Genomic DNA, 21484 nt, shown 5'->3' with positions numbered 1-21484 from the left:
TTTTTTTCACATTGTGGAGCTCAGGCTGCCCATAGCAAAGCTAGTCAGGCTTTGCCTGCTTTTTGGTTATAGCAAGAAAATCTACACCAGAAGAAGTTCTGCTTTCCTGGTTGCTTGAAGAGAAATAATGAAAGTCAGGAACTCAGGAGATTGTGTACTACAGGGAGATGTCCAGATGAAACTGCGTTCAGGCTCTGTTGAACATGAATCTGTTTGTGTCTGGCTGAGTACACACAAGAGAGAAAATTCAATAGTTTCTCTTGGCAACAATCTGCATTTTATTGTAAATGAGTTAAAGTTTGCAAATATGAATTACATAGTTCAAGTTTAGCTCTCTAGGATAGCTGTGTGAGATCAAACCAAAGGGCCAGGACACTATCTTGTCTCTACACCAGCCTGGTGCAGACGCCCAGGGAAGAACATAAGAGCAGTAGAAGCATTACAAACCCACTTTCCTAGTATTTTCTGAACTAGAAGTACCGTCTCTTCGAGGTTTTTTCTTTTTCAGTAGGTTTTCTGAAGGATTTCGAAGGCATGCAACCATTTAGTACCAAGACCTTTTGACAAGGGTCGCCACAGCTGAACTGAACATTGGACAAAACATTCCTCCTTTCACTTTAAAGCTGCAACCTGGTAAGTTCTCATCTTCTATCTTGTTCTAAAATTATTAAAAATAGCGTCCTTAGTCCCCTTTGTCCCTGCTCTCATGCTTTCCATAGATGGCTATTGGCTCTGCTCTACAGCCCTGATTTTTGCAAAGCAAAACCATTGTTCCTTTTACTTGCTTGTTGAGCAGAGCCTATCCCAACATTCAGACTGTCTTTTGGTGCTTTCTCTGTACCTCTTCAGTTATGCTGTGCCGTTTGGGCTGGGGGAGCTGCACATCATATTCAAGACGCACACGCACACTTCACCTCCACATTGACTTTGTACTTCACTGGGGTGTAGTTTTACTCTTTTATAATGGGCTGAGTCATCGCACACTGATAAATCAGTTCAAGAAAGTTATCTCAAGCATTATTTTGATTGTTTTATTGAGGAAGAAAACCTTCTTGTGGTAGCTGTGACTGTGCTATCAGTCAGCAAGGCTGATGGAGCAGGGTCAGCCCCGGTAAGGATGCCATTTCCCACTGCATTTCCTTCAGTGGAAGATCCAGTTTAACCAGCTGCTCCATCTTCCCTTTCACCATAACTTCTGTCCCACATCACCTCCTCCCCTGCCTGGTCAGAGGTTGCTGTCTCTGAGTCATCTGATTTATATGACTCTAGTCTTTAGGGGATCTATTATATGATCCTGTAACGATAACTACCAGCACTGTTTTTTGGGGGGGGGTTTTGAGCTCTGGGGATTTGGGAGTCAGAGTGCACAAAGTGTCACAAAATTGAGTTGTGGGGCTGGAAAGGTCTGCTTACCGGGACAACCAGCCTGCCAAGATAACTCGGGGTCAGCTCCAGCCTGCAGATGCCGAAGTGGCTTTAGCAGGGAGGCGGTATTGCTGCTGTAACACTCAGCTCCAAGCCACGCAGGAGTTCAAGGGTGCACCAGCTATCTTTTTTCACACAACTGGAACCGGATTAAAGAAAAAAAAAAAAAAGACCTTTCTATATGGCCAGTCCGATTCCAAACTCAGATGCTGTTCAACAACCACCAGCCAGGCAGGAGCGAGTGCCAAATAACTCAGGTTGATGCCGCTGCTCTAGAACGCGCTCTCAGAGCCGCGCACCAGCGGGCGGGCAGGAGCATCGCGGGGAGCGCCGGGCTGGGCCGGGGGTCGCGCCGACCCCTCGCCCGTCCCCGCTGCCGGGAGCAGAGCAGAAGAGACGAGCAGACGCTGCTCTCTGCTGGTTACCGCACCGCCACACAGCCCAGCCGGAAAAATGTCCTGTTGCAAACTGATGATGTGGTAGAAACAAAAGTAAATACTTAAAAATAAAACCCAAAAAACAAAAAAACCCACAACAAAACACGAAACAAAACACACCCCACTTCATGTTTATGAAAAGTCTCTGCAATAGCAATATCTTTGGGATTTAAAATTTGCTTTCATAACCTTGACTCCTAACTCAGTGCTTTACGTACATATACAAATGCCAGTTCGAATAGCTCTTTTTTTAAATGTTTCCATGCTGTAGATGTGGCTTTTTGGAACTGTGTTCTCTTTCCTGCCTGAAACATACTTGCATTTTGAGCCAATCCAAAGTGAATGTACTTCTTTTGCACTTCTACTTTCTTTTTCCAAGAGATTTCCTTTCACTCCTGTTTAGCTTGATCCAAAGCAGAACCATTTTCTTTTTTTTCTTCAAAGTAAAAACCCCAAACCCCTGGTATTTCAAGCACCTTACTGGGAATGCTGCACTGGTTTGCACTGCTGGTTTTTCAACACAGCAAACACCAGGATGTTGGGCACCAGCCTGCACAGGTCAGGAATACACCCAGATCTGCTGGGTCCATCCTGCCTCCAGAGCAGCGCTGAGGGCCACCGCTTCTTCATGCAACCCTCGGGGGTCTGGCCCTCTGCTGGACTAGAGCTGTTATGGGTGAGGAATGTGAATACCAACTCCTAGATACTCTTTGAGACTCCTCCAAGGATGCCAGAAGTGAGCTCATCTAAAGAGAGCAAGAGTAACTGGGTGTACTGGGATGATGTCAGACATGCATACACAAATAAGGATCCCAGGTCTGTCAGGGGCCAGGACAGCAAACCTTGCCTTCAAAACTGGGGGATTTTCTTACCTTGGAGAAGGGAGAAAGCACCGAAACTGGATCCCCAGCCCTTGAGAAATTGTCTTCTGTTGCTCTTCTCGGAAGCTTGAATAGTGCAACATCAGGAAAACAGCTCCTAGAAGCCCATAAACCAAGTCCAGAGCAGAAGAAGCCTCAAAGGAGCCCTGCGCACAACAGCAGGGGCTTCCTGCAGGGCAGTAGACGGCTGGTGCCTTCAGCATCTCCTTCACCAAAACTTTCCTGGATTCTTTCTGAAGCCAATTTGGCCAGGCTGCTTCCCTACTACCTCTTGGAGTGCTCTCGTTACTTGACTAACTTCTGTCTCTTTCCTAGAGTCTGTGCCTTCCCATATATGAACTGCTGCCCACTGTGGCAGCTCCAGTGCTGCACTGGGGGGTGAAGCACCACAGATTTGCAGCTCAGCCTCCCTCCTCCTCCCACCTTTCCACACCTCAGGGCCAGTGACAGCACTGTCCTCTGCTGATTTGTGGCTGGACCGTGACTCTAGAGCAGCTGCAGTGCAGCAAAGGGGTTCTCTTCACCAGCTTCTGTTACAGGCTCTAATTCCACAGTCCTTTTTATAAATTCTCACTCAATCACTTTCTGTATTTTCTGAGCCTGCACCAAAACAGCGCTATTGCAGTAGATCTAAATTCTGTAAGAAAAAGCTTCCCGGAAGTTGAATCTTTCCAGTTCAATTTCCCAAAGGCTTAGGATCACAGAAGAGTTGGTGGTACTTCCCACCAAACGCCTCCCCCACAAACTCCATACAAAAGGCTGAAATCCCATTTTCCAGCTCCAAAACCATTTAAAACTGAAAATCACATTTTATTTGCCATAAAGCATTGATCTGTCACAAAAACATCACTATAAAACATATACCAAGGTGTGTAGCTTGGGCAACAAGCCACTATCCACACTCCGTGTCCAGAAACAGTGACAAAGCCCTGAGAAGAAGTGACAGTAGAAACACTGCTGCGCTGTTCCCAAGGAACCATTGTCACAGTAGGAGAGGCATTCCTCAGCACATGGAATGTATTAATTCAATCCATTGATTTTTTTTTTTTCTATATCAGGAATTCATTTGTATTATGAGCGAAGTCAGGTTCTCTTAACCTAACTCACTAGAGCTTAGGTAGAAGCATAAGTCTGTGTTCCCAAATGCATTACAAACTTCCTAACTTTTCAATAATCTCCTTATTTCAGCAAATTTTGGAGTAATAGAACTACAAGGCAGTTATAGCCTTCACTTGGGGTAAAGTTCTGCTTCTGTTGGTTCTACCACAACACCGATAACACTGTTTGAATCTTTAAAAAGCACTTTGGGTCTCCTTTGGAAGGGAAAACCCAAGCCTGAGTGAAAGATGCAGAGAACAAACTGATGGGTGAAGTCTTGGCGAGTGTAGGAGAACAGGCACACCAGAATTCAACAGTGACTATTTCATTCTGCAGCATCTAATGACAGCATATGGAAACACAGGATTTTTGAATTATAGACAGATGAATGTGCTGAGCATGGGGCATGACACAAAAGACATCTCTTTGAGGATCCCAAGGGGAATAATGAGAAATAGAAAGAAGCCTGCTTTTCGCCGTGTTAAGGCCGTATTTCCTGTGATGGCAGTTTTTTGCCACTCAACATTTAGATGCACGGACAAAAAATACAACACACTGTAGTCCACTTCAAATCCCGAGGAGCCTCACAGCACTGAGCAAGGCTTAGACAGAGAAAAATTATTTGAGTTCCCTGAGCTACACAATGCCAGGCAGCAGCACATCTGTTCCCCTTCTGCTGACTGCACACCGCTGGGGATGGCAAAGCACAACAAAGGTAGTAACTGCCCGCAGCACATCGGAGCGTGCAAGCACAGCATGTTTTGGCTCAAATTCCCTGTAGCTGGGAAAGACCACAATGTGTCTTTATTCTCTTCCACACCAGTATCTGCAGTCCAGCTGGATACAGGTTGGATGGGGTTAAGCATGCTCAGTCCATCAGCCTGGGGAGCCTGCACTGCATTTTCCTGCCCCTTTAACCTAAATATCTGGGGAGATCCTAGTGTCTAATTTACCTGTTTCTCCCCAAACATACAGCACTAAAAATAAATAATCTGGCTCACTTTAGTTTGGGGGCTAGGCTTTGAAGGACAGAGGGTTGATTTGCTTTTTGTTGTTGCTGTTTTGCTTTGTCACTTTCTAACAGTTAAAGAAACAGAAAATACAGATATGTTAAAAAATTGTCATCCAGATGTCCATCTCATTGTTGACTGTATACAAAGGCAGACACAGTAGGAATCTCATGGTCCTTTTCCCTTTTGGGATCTACAATATGACTGTATCTTTCTCCTCGGTTACATGCCAGGTAGGGACCCCAGTTTGCAGCAGGTCTGCAGCAGCTTACAATGCGCTGGAAAGCAAAAAAACAAGAGGCATTAGACATTCTACCTTGGTCTGGGCTATTTATAAAGTTCAGTAAAGCTGTAGCTCTAGATATGCCCTGCAACTCAATAAATGGCAAACAAATCAAAGTTTTTAAAAATCATTCCAAATGTCTCTGGGTTCAGTGGATTCCAGACACTGAAGTCAAACAAACAATGAAATCTGTGACCAACAAGACTCTCTGGAAAGCTTGGCGAGCAGACCATACCTCAGATCCTGCACTTGCTTGTTTCTGTGAGGAATGGGAGGCAAAAGTCTTGAAAATGATATGGGGATAAAAATTCTTCAGAGAATTTAAAGTAGCTGGAATAACAACAGAAACTATGAAAATCACTTTTGAATGTGTGGTTGTACTTCCAGAAAATTAGACTCTATCTTCTTATCAGAAGACAGTAGGATAAATTTGCCTCTGATTCTAACACCAGAGATGTGTTTTGGTCTACAAATCCAATTAATAAACACCTCAAAATACCAAACATGTTTTTGAGAAGAATGCACAGGTGTTCCTGATAATGCCAAGGAAATAAAGATTTGAGGCTATGACAACTTTTTTGTGGCCTTACCTGACAAAGGTTTCCTTTAGCTTTAACTATTTTTATAATAGCAACAATGGGAATCCAGATGACGCAGAAGATGATCATGCACCAGCCAACAGCAGTTCCCCAGTCTGGATATGACACTGAGCCATAAGTGGGAGGTGAAAATGTGACCAAAGACCAGACCAAAATTGCCTATAAAAAAAAAGGCAGAAAGATTTAAGAGAATAAAGCCAATTTCCAGCTAACTTGAACTTGCAACGTATTTTCAAGTTGGCTTAAAAAAAAAAAAAAAAGAGCTACCTACAAATTTTACGGAGTTCCCTCTTGCTTTCTGAGTGTGAGAACAGTTGTGCAGGACTTGGTGTTCAGTCATGGCCAAGCAGTAAGACTGAAGGACAGGACTGAAAGATGACACAGATATGCGCCCTAAAACTTCAAGTACATCAGTGTTTAAAAAGAATTTGATTCTGGGTTATGTTGAAATCTTATGTTGGAAAATATATATGTTGCTGGATGAGCCCAGTACTTTCCTCTGTTTGTTTTATATGTTCCCATATTCTGTTATTTACAGGAATATGGGAAAGAATCTGAGATTAACTGTCAGTAAATATTGCTGCAGAAATAAGGTATTTCAGGGGCAGCATTTTCTAAATTGTAGACTGGACAGTTTAAGTGCTGGCCAGAGTGACTTGCCACTGCTCCTGGATTTGGGATGTTAGTAAATTATCTCATAAAACATAATCCAACCATCTACACTCACATTTAGAAGTACAGGAGTAACAAAAAACTGGGACACGTGACAGGATGTAAAAAAGTCTTAGACGGGGAGCAGCTGGATACCCAAAGAGCAAAGCTAAGCCAGGGATCTGTCCTGAAAATGGGATTTTCCTCGAATGAGAAAAATCTAGGTTGTCAAAACATCTTCTCACAGTCTGAAATGAAGATAATCTAGCTAAGATGGACGATATGGTTGCTCTGTGTTAGTCCTCAGAGTGTAGACACAGCTCACTAGCAACTGATCTGAACGTCCAGCCTCTCCTGGAGAGGACCCAAGGAGGAGTGGAATGTATTAGAAAGCATAGATAGCACATAGTTTGCTTCACTGGCACCATAAAACCACATGTTTATACACAGAGCCTGGGCATTCAGCCCTGAGTCTTCACATGGAAACCTCTTCAAGATCCAGTTATTAAGTTCTGTCACACTAATACAACTCAGTCATCTACACTCACCATTAACAGCACAGGAGTAACAAAAAACCAGCACATTCTCCACCACATCCAGAATAAACAGCTCTTCTTTCCAATCATCATTTCGATATCTTCAATGAACCTGTTTCCTCCTGTTGAAAGACAATCATAGGGAGCATGGTAAAGCAGGTGCCTCCCTTGCAGGTGTGGTTACTCAAAGGGGATAGAAGAAAGGCAACAGTCAAGGTCAGTTTATCCAGTTCTTGGTTCCTGTCAATGCTTTTTGGCCAGTTAAGTTATAAATGCTTTATTGTGGTAATTAGTGTTTATTATACACTGTGCCTGGGACTGTATAGTCAAACAATGGATTTTCAATGCAAGCCATTTACCATAAATGTAGACGATGCCTATTATCTCCAGGACAGCTGCAATAAGGATTCCCCATCCAGCACAAAAGTGATCTATTAGGTTAACCCAGTAAATTCCTGCCTGTAGAACAAGCAATAAAGAGATAAAATGTACCCATTACAAGTAACCAATTTATGCAAATAAAATATATTGCATTGTTCAAGAGAGCTTAACTAATCACCAGTCTGAGTTTTTAAATTCCAAGTTCTCTAGGTTAAGTACACATTTATGAACATTATTTCATTTAAATATCTCTATGTAAAATTGAAAAGCACATCTGACAAAATACCGTAGATCAGTATACTAATAACATGACATGTGTATGCGAAGTTATAGGACAAGAGGAAATGGCCATAAGTTGTGCCAGAGAAGGTTCAGATTGGATATTAGGAAAAAAATCTTCACGGAAATGGTTGTCAGGCATTGGGACAGGCTGCCCAGGGCAGTGGTGGAGTCACCATCCCTGGAGGGGTTTAAAAGACTTGTAGAGGAGGTTCTTAGGCACGTGGTTTAGAGCTGGACTTGACAGTGCGAGGTTAATGGTTGGACATGATGATCTAAAAGGTCTTTTCCAACCAAAACGATTCTATGATTCTAAAGTACCTCTAGACAGCTGAGAGAAAAGTGTAATTTTGGAACTTAATTGTCTTAAAGCTGGTGCTGAAGTTTTAATACTGAGCTACAGCAGCAGCTCTACCAGTTATCAGTTCTGGTAGGCCTGTATACTACACACACAGGTTTTCTGCATGGGTTAACCACAACTTTAAACACCAGCATGCAGCAGGAGGATCACAGAGCAGAAAATAAGCTTTAAGCCATTTCACATTCTTGTGTACTAAGTCATTTGCAAGCTTCCATGATGTCATGTTTTATAACTTATGTGCTTAACTTGACTATACAACTATCTATTCACCACAATTATCTTCTCCACATTCTCAGTCTAATTGCATATATAAATCTGCATGGATGCAATTACAGTGAACCTTTATATCCTGGAAAGCAATTGTCTCAAGAAATTTTGCACAGTATGCTTGAAATTATCTTTATGTGTGTGCATATATATATGCACATACAGGAGAAGTAACCATACAATCTACTGATACTTGCAAAACAGTAGGTTTTTATGATGTGAATAGACCATTTCTTAAATCCTGTCCTATTTGGTAGTCAGTTTTGAACAAGAAGATCCCATCGGCATCTATTAGTTGTACCCACAGAACTGCACACGCACTGTATGTAGATGCTTGAGATTACACAAATAACCTCCTTAACTGGGGAGCAATAAATCAGGTTCACAGTCCACAGGCTCTGTACAGGCCTTCTATTTAAAAGCGCATCTCAGTTCAATAATCGCAGAAAGCCTTAGGTTCTTTAGACTTCCCTCTGAGAATTTCTCATTTGCAAGTTCAAGCACACTGGCAGAATTTAAGATCGATCCATGCAAACAGGAACAGTGGGAAAAGATATTTTGACTTGAGTTGATCACTTGCAACATAACAAAACCCACTGCCAAAAAATATTTTAATGTCTTACCTGAGTAACACAAATAAGACCAAGAAAGAAGAGCAATATGCACACACCCAGAGTTATAGGGATTCTTAACCTTTTCATCACTTTGGGATATATATCTTGTATGGTAGTTGTAAGTGTTTCTGCAAAGGAAGAAGTGTGGGTTTTGAGCAGCACAATTAATACAGGTAATGGTCATTTGAAAAGCCGTGGGCCACTTAAAACGCCACTCACCTACAGTGGCAAACTGAGAGTCAAGGCCCAAGAGCAGCAGCATGAAGAAAAACAAGGAGGACCACAGAGGAGAAACTGGTAACCTGGAGAGAGCCTCTGGGTAGGCTACAAATGCCAGATCAAATCCTGGAAAGCAGTGGAAAGAAGGAGGTTATTGTCACGCCTTGGTCAAAGCAAGTCCTGATAATGACAGCATGATGATCAGCCTACCTGAGTCCACAACCTCCGAGACTGGCCTCTCAGACACAAATGCCATATGTCCCAAGACGGAGAAAATCGCAAACCCAGCAAATACGCTGGTGAGGCAGTTGGTTACACAAACTAAAATAGCATCCGAGTAGCAGTTGTTGTGGAACTTATTGTATGAAGACAAAGCAACAAGCCCGCCCCATGCCACAGACAGGGAGTAGAATATCTGGGTGGCTGCATCTTTCCAAACCTACCAGAAATAAAAACATGGGAATTACTGTATTACATACTGCATATGTCATAAACATTTAAGTCTGCCCTCTGTTAAAGCTCCAGGGTTTTTCTACATTTAGCTTGAATGTCTGACTGTATTTCACATGAGTTGCAGAGCAGGTGGGATATAGGATGCTTGTGACCTTGCAGTCTCAAGCACAAACAATATCTTCTTTGATTTCCAAAGGACACATCCCAAGTATGTTGCCAAATATTTAGATCTTATTGCGCTAATCCTGAAGAAGAGATTCAAGTCATTCACATATGCAGGTTGTCGAAGTATGAATCTTGTCACAGTGCCAATGAATAAGGAAAACCAGGACTGGGTTGAAGGAGTGAGAACTTTCATGTGCTCTCCCACTTATTGTCCTCACACCATTATCCAGACAAACTACTTTCACCTCTGCTGCAGCCCCTCAGTTAAAGCCAAATGCTCACAAAAAATACCACAACTACAAAAACACGCTTAATGTCTGCTTTTGGTAAAACTAAACTAATGTTGACATGAGTCAGAACAAAAAATCCAGGCTTCCTTTGCACAAGGTGCCCTTCTTGGTCCTCCTAATTTCCCAAGCTAATTTCCTGGGCAAGGCACAGCCTGAATTTCAAACTCAGGGATCCCTCCAACCTTCTGATTAAGTCCCTTGAAATTATCAGCAAACAAAGCGAGTGGTCATGTGAGAGCAACGCTTGATCCCACAGCAAGAGCTTTCTCAGCAGGCCTTGCTCGGATGAAACTTGAGCACGACACCCTGAGATCTGCTTAGGGACAACACCACAGTTATCACTGCCTGGTGTAGCAGGGAGAAGGCTGAGGGTGGCTATTTTTTAGATTGAGAGTAGCTAGAATAGGGGCTTGGACTTCCCGTAGAGCTGGGTTTGCTGAAAAAAACAGAATCTACATGGATAAAAAAAAAAAAAGTTGCTCTGCAAGTGACAAGCACGTAGAACCACAGAAGTGCGTCACGTTTCCGGGGCTGGCACTACCTCTCACCTCTGCCTCCATCAGCTTGGTGATGTTGGACTGTCTCCCAATGTAGTATTCAATGCCATCCAGAGCACCTTCCAGGGTGGCACCTCGCACCAGCAAGATGAGCAGGACGACGTATGGGAAGAGTGCGGTAAAGTAGACAACCTGCAGAATGAAGTGCAGGGACACATATTAGAAAGTAAGGGGATGCACAGACCTCTGTGCAGGAGGAATGGCTGGGTTTTAGGCTAAGGTCTTCTGGTACAAATGATAAACAGGCGACCAGGGAAGTGAACACATGCCAAGCACGAAACCATCTGGCTTAGCTGGTTCTGGAGCTGCATTCCAGCAGAAGCAGAAGGCCCAAGACACATATACACTTTTCAGGTAGGAGTTGACCAGTTTCAGAAATGTGCTTTCTGATATGATTTACTCCTATAGCAAGGTTGGACTCAGCTACCCCAGAGGTCTCTTGCTAAGCATGCTTCTAGCGAAAGCTAACTGAACACCAGTCAAAATTAGGTTACCGGGATAAAATAATCTCCTTTTGAGACTGGGGGAAAAAAAAAAAAAAAAAAAAAAGCAGCCACGCTGGAAGCTTTCTTTACTGGGAATGAGGACTTTTAGGTTCTCTCAGACACAGATCTTTTTTGTTGTTTGTCTACACTATTTCTAGTGCGATGGGATTCAGGCCAGAAACAGGGCTAAGCAGTGCTATTATCATGCAGGTTATGTTCAACAATACCGTTGTTACTTGAGTCTCAGTTTCAGTGTTACACAGACAGATAATTGACCCAGTACTGCTGGTTATACCAAGCCATAGCATTGCACCATCATATGGTGAGTCTGCCATTTCTGAAGACCTGCTACATATTTGTCAGGAATAGTCAATTTTCTCTGCTCTTCATCTTTGCCTTGTTCCTGCCCAGCCAGATTCTTCTGAGTCTTACCTTGCTTCTCAAAGACGCTTACCTTTGTGCCAGAAGAGAAGTGACAACAGGAAGAGCCAATTGTCAGGAACCCAAAGAATGCAAGTTTGAGAGAAGCCATGTGGCAGAAACTGTGGCTGGGTAAGCACAGATACTCCACCCTGAAGCGCTGAGACGTAGGGCAGAAAGCTCCAAACAGAAAGCAGAACAGAAGGAGACATCAGACTGAGGAAAGGAAGACAGGCAGCAAGAAATCATGGAAAGGCACAGTGACAGAAGGAATGAAGGGGGGAAGGAGAAAAAAAAAAAAATCAGTGCAGAAAGGATGAGAGAAAGAATGAAGGCAGCAGAGACTGAGGAGGACTGCAGAGACAATGGACATGCAACACAGAGGTAAAAAAGGAGCATGGGGAGGAACTAAACCAAGAAAAGGGCCTCAGGCAGAGAAGAATGAAATTCAGCCTGCCCGAAAGTCTGGAGAGGAGCTGACCCAGCCCAGGGAATACTCCAGGCAACCATGCTCCAGCGTGTGGAAATGGGAGCTTAGCAGAGTCAGAGTCTGACAACAGGCACCTAGGGACCTGGTGCCTAAAAGTAGCTTGAAATCTTCAATACAAATAACATTTCACAATATGGCAGGAACCTGCACACACACATCTCTTAGCAGGACTTGACCTGTACTGTCCAAACATCTCAACCAGTCTGGAGGCGCGAATAATTACTGGGTGTTCCCAGGGTGTGCGCCTGTGCAGTTACACGCACGTGTCCGTCATAACAGGCTGAGTGACTGCCAAAACTCAGCTGGAAACACCTGCGTGACAGCAAGATCCCCAAATACATGGCAGCGCTGGTGGAGCTAAGACATCCGTGTGTTAAGTAATCAGCACCTTACTCATACTTTATGTAACAGTTATGAAGCCAAGGGGCAGAAAATATGTCTAATGCTGAGTCCAGCAGAGGGTAGTGGGTTAGGAACTGCATCCTGCCTTGTGCTAACCCTTCCTCGGGTCCAGCTGACGTTGGAAGGGTAGGATCAGGCCAAAAGTCTGCTACTGGTTCTTCCTAACTTACCTTTCCAGAAGATTTTATTCCTTTAAACAATGCAGCTCCAACAATTATCCAGGCCAGGAGGAGGCAGAGAGCCAGGTACCACACGATGCCACCAGTCTCGTCCAACCCACTCGAGCGCTGAAGAGCCACTTTACTGAAAGCACAAAATGCTGCAATGAGAAGAGAGTGGCAACAGCACATGTTTCTCTTCAGCCACTTCTTAGAGGGAAATGAGCTGGTTTCTGCAGATATTACAAGACCCTGTAGCTGCTTCCATGAATATGCAGTTAGAAGTGCATGATTGGCATTGACAAACTGACTATTTAACTACAGTTTATTTATTTATTTTATTTATTTTTATTATTATTATATATAAATAATAATAAAAATTAATATATTTATATATTATTATATTTTTTATTATTATATTATTTATTTTTTAAATTATTATTATTTAACTACAGTCTTTAAAATCTATCAGCCCCTCAGCTCTCCATACTTCTCTCCATCAGATCTACCTCAGCTCTTTCATGTTAACCGTGAAATTCTGACGGCAAGAGAAGAACCCATAAGAAGAATCAGTTCCCAGAAGCCCGAGGAACACGAAACATGAGCCGCCATGTGGCTAAAGAAATGACATTTTCACAACAGGCCCAGATTCAGAATAAAGTGAATATATTTTGCAGAGTAGCTCCTGAAAAAAAACTCTAGGCTATTCTTAAAGATGCTAAATAGTTCCTACCAGGACTCCAGAGAAGAGAACGTCTTTAAGCTGGAGTATTTTTCAATCTGCTACAGGTTTACTCATTTGTTTCTCTCCATTTTTTATTTTATTTTAGGGGCCCAGACTCATCAATTAAATTTTAAGTCCCCTCTGTACAGATTTGTATGCCCACCCCCTTTGACTGGACTGTTTCTGGACAGCAAGATAAGACAAAAATAGAAGATATATTCAAAACCACAATGTGTAATAAAAGCATTTTTAGTCATTTCTTTAAAATATTTACTTACTTCCAGTATTGCTCACTGGGAAATTGCCCTGGTTTGTAGTTCATGGTGCCGTTTATACATGTGAGATTGTTGTTTATGATGTACGAGTAGTTTACATTAATGATTTGTCCATCTAAGGTTACATTGCAGTCGCTTACTGTAAGAAAGCAAGCAAGCAAAAGGGAATTGTTAATACCGTGATGACTATTATAAAAATAAGACTATTACAGCAAATATGTTTTCCAAAGAGTTACAGCTTCCATTTGCCTACTAACAATATTTAGAAACAAACCTGAACTGTCACTTGCAGCTGTGACTTAGTTACTTTGACTGTAAATCAAAACACCAAGAATCTGGTGTGCTCAGCTCCACCTTTCAATTATTGTGAAGAATACTTGCAAATCAGAATTGAGAATAATAAAGATTGTAGCCTTAGCTAATCTACGAAAACCTTTGTCCCAAACCAATGTCACACACAGATCATCCTCTAGCAACTTCTTTTTATTATGGCAGAGGGTTTACTAGAACTCTTTAAATATTTTCCTTAGTGGAGGATAGGTCCTATTTGTTTTTTGGGGGGTTGTGATTTTTTTTTTTTTTTTTTTGCCAGAACATGCAGTAAAGAAGACTGTATCAGCATTTACTGGAAGTCTTGTTGAAGCTTATTTCAGGACAGCATTTACAAATTGTGAGCTAAAGTATTTTTGTTTAGCCCATAAGCAAATATCAACTTTTTGTTAAATAAAGCGTCTCAACTTCATTTTATGAAACCTATGAATCTTAGAAGAGTTTTTCAGATATAGGGTTAAGTGAATTACAATTATATTAACACTTGGCAACACATTTCCAGCTGCTAGCTAATAGTTACCTTTTGCCTTATACCGGTCTGATATGGAAACTGCTGAGATAACAAATGTTTGGCAGTACATGTACTGCCAAACATCAAGAACAATAGCATGGAGATATGTTCTAAAGAGTTATTTTAGTGTGAACCCAGTGCCTCACCAGTGCTCAGGATTACCACAGCCACTGGGGAGGCAAGGGGTAATGAAAGAATGCTCAGTAAAAGCTATATAGCAATACTCTTGCTGCAGGTAAGGAAGCCTGCTGAAATGGGAATGCAGTATTTCCAGGGAGTGTGTGTACTAGAAGAAACCTTAGAGTTTAAAGGAGAATAAAGGATCCAACAAGGAGGTTTCAGCCCAGTTCTCTGTAGATTTCCCAGACACCCAGAATTGCAGGCAGTCAGACGAGCATCACACCAGTGTGTTCAGAGACAAAACTCCAGGAAGGACTTTTCAAGCCATGGGTAGCTGTTTGCTCCTGTTATTTCTCCCAGAAAACAGTACAAAGTACAAGTATCCAAAACAGTAATATTAAACTCTGTCTGTTAAGTACGATACCTAATTGTGTTTTGCTGCAGAACTCATCTGCCCAGGAAAAACAATCTGACCATGGCAGCACTTCTTGAAATGAGGCAAATAAGTAGTAGAGCGCATAAGCAATGATAACGTTGTAATAAATCGCCACAAATGTTGAGATGAGGACCATCGTGATGCCCACTCCTAGGAAAGAGAAAGACACAATGTCTTAATTAACCCAGACTTGGCTGAAAGAAAAAAGAAAAAAAAAATGAATGGCCTTCACTTGACTTTTAAAAGGCTACTCGGGAAGAAGTTGAAATTATTTTTCATTTGTTTGTTTTTTAAAATAGTTTTAACAACAGTCAAACATGGAAAGAGTGAAGCCATGAAGTGAGGGTTGTGATCCAAACTGACCATCTCAAATGTGGTTTTGACAGAGGGCTTGGATCAGGCCCACAGAAAAATTGGACTAGTTTATAAGTCCAAGTCTAAAGGAAAAATTCGATATTTTGGTTTCTTCCAGTTCTGTGGGGAGTTTTGATTGTTTAGTAAAATAAAACAAACTATACAAAAACTATGACTAACCAAGCCATTTTAAAGATCCCATTGTAATGTATAGTTTTGCCAATAAATGAGAAGGAACACAGAACAGTAAATCTGTATCAATAATACTATTCTCCTCCTTTGTTAAAATGAACTTTGTTCCGCAAGTTTGGGAAAGTCTGCCAAACTGTCCCGGTCATCTTGGAGACTATATTTAAGTTTATATTTTCACAGACACACAAGGGATTTGCTGTGTCAATAGACTTTTGCTTTAAAGTTGAATACAGTGCTCTCGTGAAAGGTTGTGTCTGCTGGCAAAAAGAGTAAGCATTCAGGCAACCAGCCAGACTGTAATCCCTTTTGTTTCTGTAGAAGGTGGCAAGTGAAATTCCTGTTGCATTATAAAGAAACTTCCCTGTTCCTACATGAATTCCTCTGGCAGGGAAAGTGGACAAACAAGACCAATTACATAGTTTTTTTCACCCATCGGTACAGGACCTGGATGGATAGGAGTGAGTAAAGCACATGATTAGTTGTTTCCAAACACAGAAATCTTCACTATGAAATTCAGTCCCTCACAGAGAAAGGCAAACTACCACTACAGAGCGCAACCATTTATGTTATCACAAGAGGCACCTTACGAAGCCGGAGTTTAGCCTATTTTATGATACCAGCTGATGACTCCCAAGGCAGCAAGTTGGATGAATGCACAGAATTACATCAAGCAAATCAGAGCCACGTGCCTGTGCCAATCCTGGCAGCCAAATACAGAATTAGCCCATCCAACAGGAAACTGCCTTGCAAGCTACATAGGACATAAAGTATAAAGAAGCAGTGATAAAAGTTAACTTCTAAATATGATTTTCTATCTGTTGCACACAGCACCAGGTGTTTAAATGAGGGTTTTCCTCACACAGCAAACGGGGATTTCTTTCTGCCTGGAGAGCTGCAGTTAGGGTGGTATGCTGCATACCATGAGGAGAATCGTGAATAAAACTTCCTCTCAGAATTAGTAGCTTTGTGAAGAAGTCATTAACTTATTTATTACTAGAATTAATTACTTTATCACTAGAAAAAAAAAAAAAAAATGTTTACCGAAACATAATACCAACCTTGAAACAACGGTAATACTCTCCAGATGGAAATTGGCCCTTGACTAGCAAATTGCCCAAGGGAACATTCCATGAAAAATAAGGGCAAGCCAGCTAACGCCAGCATCAGAGTGTACGGGATTAGGAAAGCACCTGAAAGGAGAGAGGGAAAAACCCACAAACACACACAGAGAGAAAACAATGAATCTTTCAGTATTCACCGCAGTTCTATTACATTTTAGACTCCCCTTTTCCCCCTGCCTCAAATATCCCATTGTGGTTTTTTGTTGTTTGTTTTTGTTTTGTTTTGTTGTTGGTTTTGGTTTTTTGTTGCTTTTTGCAGAATACAGAGACCAGTTTCTAAATCCTGTTTTCTGTAAGACTAAATAGTACCTTCAGTGAAGAAACACATATTACCAGAAGAATTGGTGATTTACACAGGATAGAATTCAAAGGATTTTACAAAAACTATTAAAGACATACTGCTCTCATACAAGCTGAACACTGCTCAGCTGTAGGCACCATTGGCTTTGTCTGCTTATTATTTCATCTTCCAGCTTTTAATTTTAAAAGGAACAGAACCATTTCTTCACGTACTTAGTTGTGATTTACAACTGCCCTGTTAGAGTAGCTACTGGATGTCAAAGCATGAAAATTATTTTCTACGGTTGGCTGACTCCTGTGTTAAACAGCATCTAGGCATGGCCCTTGTTCGAGTCCCTTTTAAAGTGTACATTAACCTGATATATCAATGACAGCGCTGTTCTGCGAAAGGGACTGGCACTTCTTTGTGTGTGCAGAAGACAGGACAAGTGAGAGCATGGTTTTCCTAAACACGACCCAATATCCCTGCAGAAATCTGTCCTCTTCACTCTCAGTGAACTTAAAGCAATCAAGGACGCAGTTCTGCAAGGAACTGCAAATACCTCCTGTAATTTAAGGAAGTAAATAGTCCCACAGAATTAACTGGATTACTCCTGTGTTTCAAAACAAAGATGTAGCAGTTGTCTTTATCAGTCGTGGGCAAGGGGCACAGAGCAGGATACAAGCAGCAGCACGAATATGTTTTAGATGCAAATCCTTCTGCTGCGGCAGATAAGAAAAAAGGGTCTAGTAGAAGGGCCAACGTCACAACTTATTTTGTTTTCACAATTTTCTTCAACAAAACCGTAAGTAATGCAACTCAGCTGAACTCCAATAAAACTTCTGTACCAAGAATGCCCCTTTGTGTTCCACAGACAGCTGTATGGGCTGTGCTGCATTTACAGTCCAGAATTCAACTTCCAACGGCTGTTAGGCAGAGCAAATAAGTACATACAAGTAAGTCCTCTGCAGTTACTTGGCATTTATGCTCTCTTTAATTACCAGTGGTTGCCTGGCAAGTAGACAAAGCCCTGGAAGAGCAGCCAGGGAAGCCAGTGCCTCCATTTGGCTTTGCCACTAGTTAGTTGTGTAAGCAGGTAGAGGCTCTCTCTGCCTCATGCTCCCCAGTTGTCTGATGGGGATAATTACTGAGCTTGGATAATTATTCCAGCTTAGCTTGTTTGCCTGGCAGAACAAAGGTTGAGAGGGGATTCAATTGCTCTTTATAAGCATATCAGGGAGGTAAGCACTGGGGAGGGAGAACAGCTATTTAAGTAAGTAGTGGATATTGGTACATTGACAAAAAGGTGCAATGTCGATTGTGAGTAAATCAGACGAGTTCTGGAATTCTCAGGTGGAAGTTTGCAATTAAAACTAAATATTATTTCCCTCCTCAGTCAGCACCCAAAAACCAGAGAGGCCTCCTACTCCTCTTCCCATTCCCATCAGCAGGCACTATCCCACTTCCAAGGGCAATGCTCACATCCAGCTTTGATAAAATGTGCCCATCCTCAGGGCTGGCCCTCCTCTGTCCTGGAGATAGCAAGGTGTGCCCACCCCACCCTGCCATTCAATACAGGTACCTCCGCCATTCTGGTAGGTGAGGTAGGGAAACCGCCAGACGTTGCCCAGGCCCACAGCGTAGCCCACCATGGAGAGCAGGTAGTCGCCTTTGCGTGACCAGTTGCCACGCTCCGAGTACTCTTCGCCAGCACTGGCGTGGGCATCTTTTTCATCTGACAAACTGAAGTCCTTGGAAGAGAAGAAGAGGGAAGGTTCAGGATCGCCCCATAGGTAAATGCAGCAGTCATATCCTCATTTCTCTGTCCAGAGCAGCACCTTGGTATCGCTGGGCAGGGCAGCTTGACAGGGTGGGCAGAGCCAGGTGGGCTACCAGTCCAGCTGATCCCTGGCAGGCCAGCATAGATCTGTGAGAGAGAGTCCCACCAGAGACCCCCAAAATATCTTTGTGGTCAGTTTTGCCCTGCTCCTACCCTAGTTCCCTGTGCTGTCAGATCTGGGGGAAGCACCTCCAGGGGACTCCCCTATTCTACCCCTGCATGTGCCCAGGTGTCCCCATACCTGTTCAGAAGTTCATCCCAGCACATACCTGTAAGATCACTTTAAAAACACCTGTCCAGGTGCCTTTCACAACAGCCCAGGTTCCCCCATACCTGCCCAGGTGCCGATCTCAACTCATGCCTCTTTACCTACCCAGTGCACCCATATTCCCATACCTGTCTGGATCTCACCTGACCAGATAATTTCATACCTGGCCACGTGCGCCATACATCACATGCCCAGTGCTCCCATAGCTGCCCAGGCACCTGCATCCTACTTGCCTGAGTGCCCCTATGCCTACCTGGGCACCTCCATACCCTACCTACTCAGATGCACCCACACCTGCCTAGGTGCCCCCTTACCCCACGTGCCCAGAAACCCCCCAAATCCCACCTGCCCCAATGTTTTCATACTTGCACAGGTGTCCCCATATGTCACTGGCCCGAGTGTCCCCATACCTACCCAGGTATTCCCATACCTCACCTGCCCAGGTGTCTCCATACCTGCCCAGGTATCCCCATACCCCACCTGTCCGGGTGCCCCCCGGCCAGCCACCCCCCGGGCCGCCTCACCTTCTTCTTCCCGCAGGGGAGGAAGCCCGGCAGGTTGAGCATCCCCATAGCCGCCGCTGCTGGAACCGCTCCGCTCTGCCCGCGCCGGCCGGCGCCCGGCCCTTTATCGGAGCCGCCTCCCGCCCGCCCCTCGCCGCCCTGCCGGGAACCGCGGCCCCTGGGCTGCCCCGCGGCCCGGGCGGAGCCGCCGGCGATGCGGCACCTCCCGCCCCCGGGGCACCCCCTCGCCGCCCGCCCCAGCCCCGTGCCCACTTCCTTGGGAACACTCACCTGCCTAACCCTGCCCGGCCTCCTGCCCACTTCCCCTCCTAAACACCCCCTGCCCTCCACACGCCCTCCCCTCCTCACCTTACCCCGACCCACTTCCCCTGCCACGACCCGCCTAGGCTCTCTCCCTGAGCCCCAGCTCTTCAGCCCTTCTTGCACCCCTGCCTGCCCACTTCTTTGCCCCCCACCTTCCTTTTCTAACATGCCCCTCACCACTTGTCTTCTCCCCACTTTGCCAGTACCCACCCACACACTGACTCCCTTGTCCTCTATCTAGAGGGCTGCCAGCTCCCCATCGCACACTGACCCCCTCCTGAGCACCGCACACCTGCCTGCGCTGACCCCACTGCCTCCCCACAGAGCCACTGCCCAGCTACCTCACCTACATTCACTCACCCAGAGACTCTGCTCACGGCTTCATCTCCAACCATACCTACTTCTCATTCCTTCTGGACCTGTTCCATATTGGAGTTTAGGCTCAGGAGACACAAGAACACAGAGGGCACAAGGGGGTTAAATAGTATGGAAATTTCAGCTTCTAAACACACCTTCCACTACACATAACAGGCACAGAAGGGCAGGTCATAAAAGCAAAGCCATTGCCAGAGGAGGAATGTAACGAGCAAGGACTCAAAGGCCTTTCCTGAAGCACTCCCCTGCTTCACCCACCTAAGTGACCTTCCCCAGGCATCCCCTAAGGACACGCAGGAGGACACACTCCAAGTACAGGCACAAGGGGACACTGGTTGACTGGCTGCTTAATTGGCCTCCTTAATTTCTAACTGCTGTTTTCCATGTCTCTTCCAGATCCACACCATGACAAATACACTTTCTGTCCTCAATTAGTGGGACTTGTTGTTGAGTAAAGTGCTACCCAGCACGGCTCTATCTAGCCACAACTAAGAGGTATATCAAGAGTGAGAAGTGTGTGGGACAGCATCTGAAAGGTAGGGAAGCTAAAATCAGATTGTGTTTTATTGCGCTGTGCAGCAGGTTCTCTAGGAGACTTCTATTTCAGAAACTGTAGGGATGCCAGAGTACTCTACCTTTGGAGCAAAAAGTAAGCGCAAGTGTAGTGTCCTGGCGTGACACAGGCTTTGGGGAGAATAAATAAATAAAATTGGAGAAAACACCCCTTCACAGGCTGCCTGTGAATTCTGGATTCTGTATGAAACAATACAAAACCCACTGAGAAATCAGTCAACATTCTTTCAAAGCCTATCTGAATTGTACATAAACTAAACAAACCTTTTTGCCAATCCTGATCTGAGTTACAAGTTTGAAATAAAATTAGGTAGGATGGGTTTGGTTTTAGTTCTGGGTAACTTCAGTATCTGTGGGTCGCTATCTCCCCAGAGGAAAACAAAAATGCTCCTGTAAACAATGCTGGGCCTGACAAAAGCACTGAACTCTCTTCCAAAACTCATGATTCAGAACTGGCTATCAGCTTATTTAGAAATTAAATAAGATGAAAAACAACCTGTTAGCCTCAGCCTCTCCCTCCTTATTAGTATTAAGTGTGTGTTGTAATGTTGCGGAGTCACCAACTGTGGCATTCTCTGTGTGTAACTCAAGATGACTAAAAGTAAAACTATACTGGAGGTACCACTCCTGGGATGCATTCTGTTTCTGACCATGTGAAAGTTTTGTTTCTAGTGCATTTTCTGTATTTAAAGAAGAAAACATAAAAATCAGAGCACGGTCAAAATTCCAGGGGTAAACAATGGAGAGATGAGTATCATTAAAGAGAGAATTGTGCCTGAAGCGGGGTTTTATTTTGC

At 43.7% G+C, this 21484-nt stretch overlaps 1 protein-coding gene across 2 annotated transcripts; it reads right to left on the bottom strand.

Annotated features, from left to right (window-relative positions):
• Positions 1 to 3556: 3556 nt before the first annotated feature.
• Positions 3557 to 20177, bottom strand: SLC6A14 (solute carrier family 6 member 14). 2 transcript variants are annotated; one of them, XM_065643037.1, is made up of 14 exons: positions 20100 to 20177; positions 18387 to 18555; positions 16462 to 16593; positions 14846 to 15007; positions 13464 to 13599; positions 12474 to 12606; positions 10498 to 10638; positions 9252 to 9480; positions 9042 to 9167; positions 8832 to 8950; positions 7280 to 7379; positions 6933 to 7042; positions 5725 to 5892; positions 3557 to 5129 (listed from the first exon to the last, which is right to left on the bottom strand). In XM_065643037.1, exons 2-14 carry the CDS (start codon positions 18454 to 18456, stop codon positions 4980 to 4982), a joined length of 1776 nt encoding a protein of 591 aa, XP_065499109.1. In that variant the 5' UTR covers positions 18457 to 18555; positions 20100 to 20177; the 3' UTR covers positions 3557 to 4979. The 2 variants fall into 2 exon arrangements, with proteins under 2 accessions (XP_065499109.1, XP_065499108.1); XM_065643036.1 differs by lacking the exon at positions 20100 to 20177 and adding an exon at positions 19437 to 19496.
• Between the last annotated feature and the right edge of the window lie 1307 nt (positions 20178 to 21484).

Source organism: Caloenas nicobarica, chromosome 12, assembly GCF_036013445.1.
Source record: "Caloenas nicobarica isolate bCalNic1 chromosome 12, bCalNic1.hap1, whole genome shotgun sequence".
NCBI lineage: Eukaryota > Metazoa > Chordata > Aves > Columbiformes > Columbidae > Caloenas > Caloenas nicobarica.
The sequence above is the reverse complement of the archived record's forward strand: the minus strand, read 5'-3'. Positions and strand labels throughout refer to the sequence as shown.

Excerpts from the sequence above, each read along its gene's own strand:
- SLC6A14 (XM_065643036.1), bottom strand. The coding sequence starts at position 19,484 with ATGGGGATGCTCAACCTGCCGGGCTTCCTCCCCTGCGGGAAGAAGAAG. Across the intron at positions 10,639-12,473 it reads GAATAAAATCTTCTGGAAAG|GTTGTCTACTTTACCGCACT; the intron begins GTAAGTTAGGAA and ends TTCATTCTGCAG. Across the intron at positions 5,130-5,724 it reads CTAAAGGAAACCTTTGTCAG|CGCATTGTAAGCTGCTGCAG; the intron begins GTAAGGCCACAA and ends TTTGCTTTCCAG.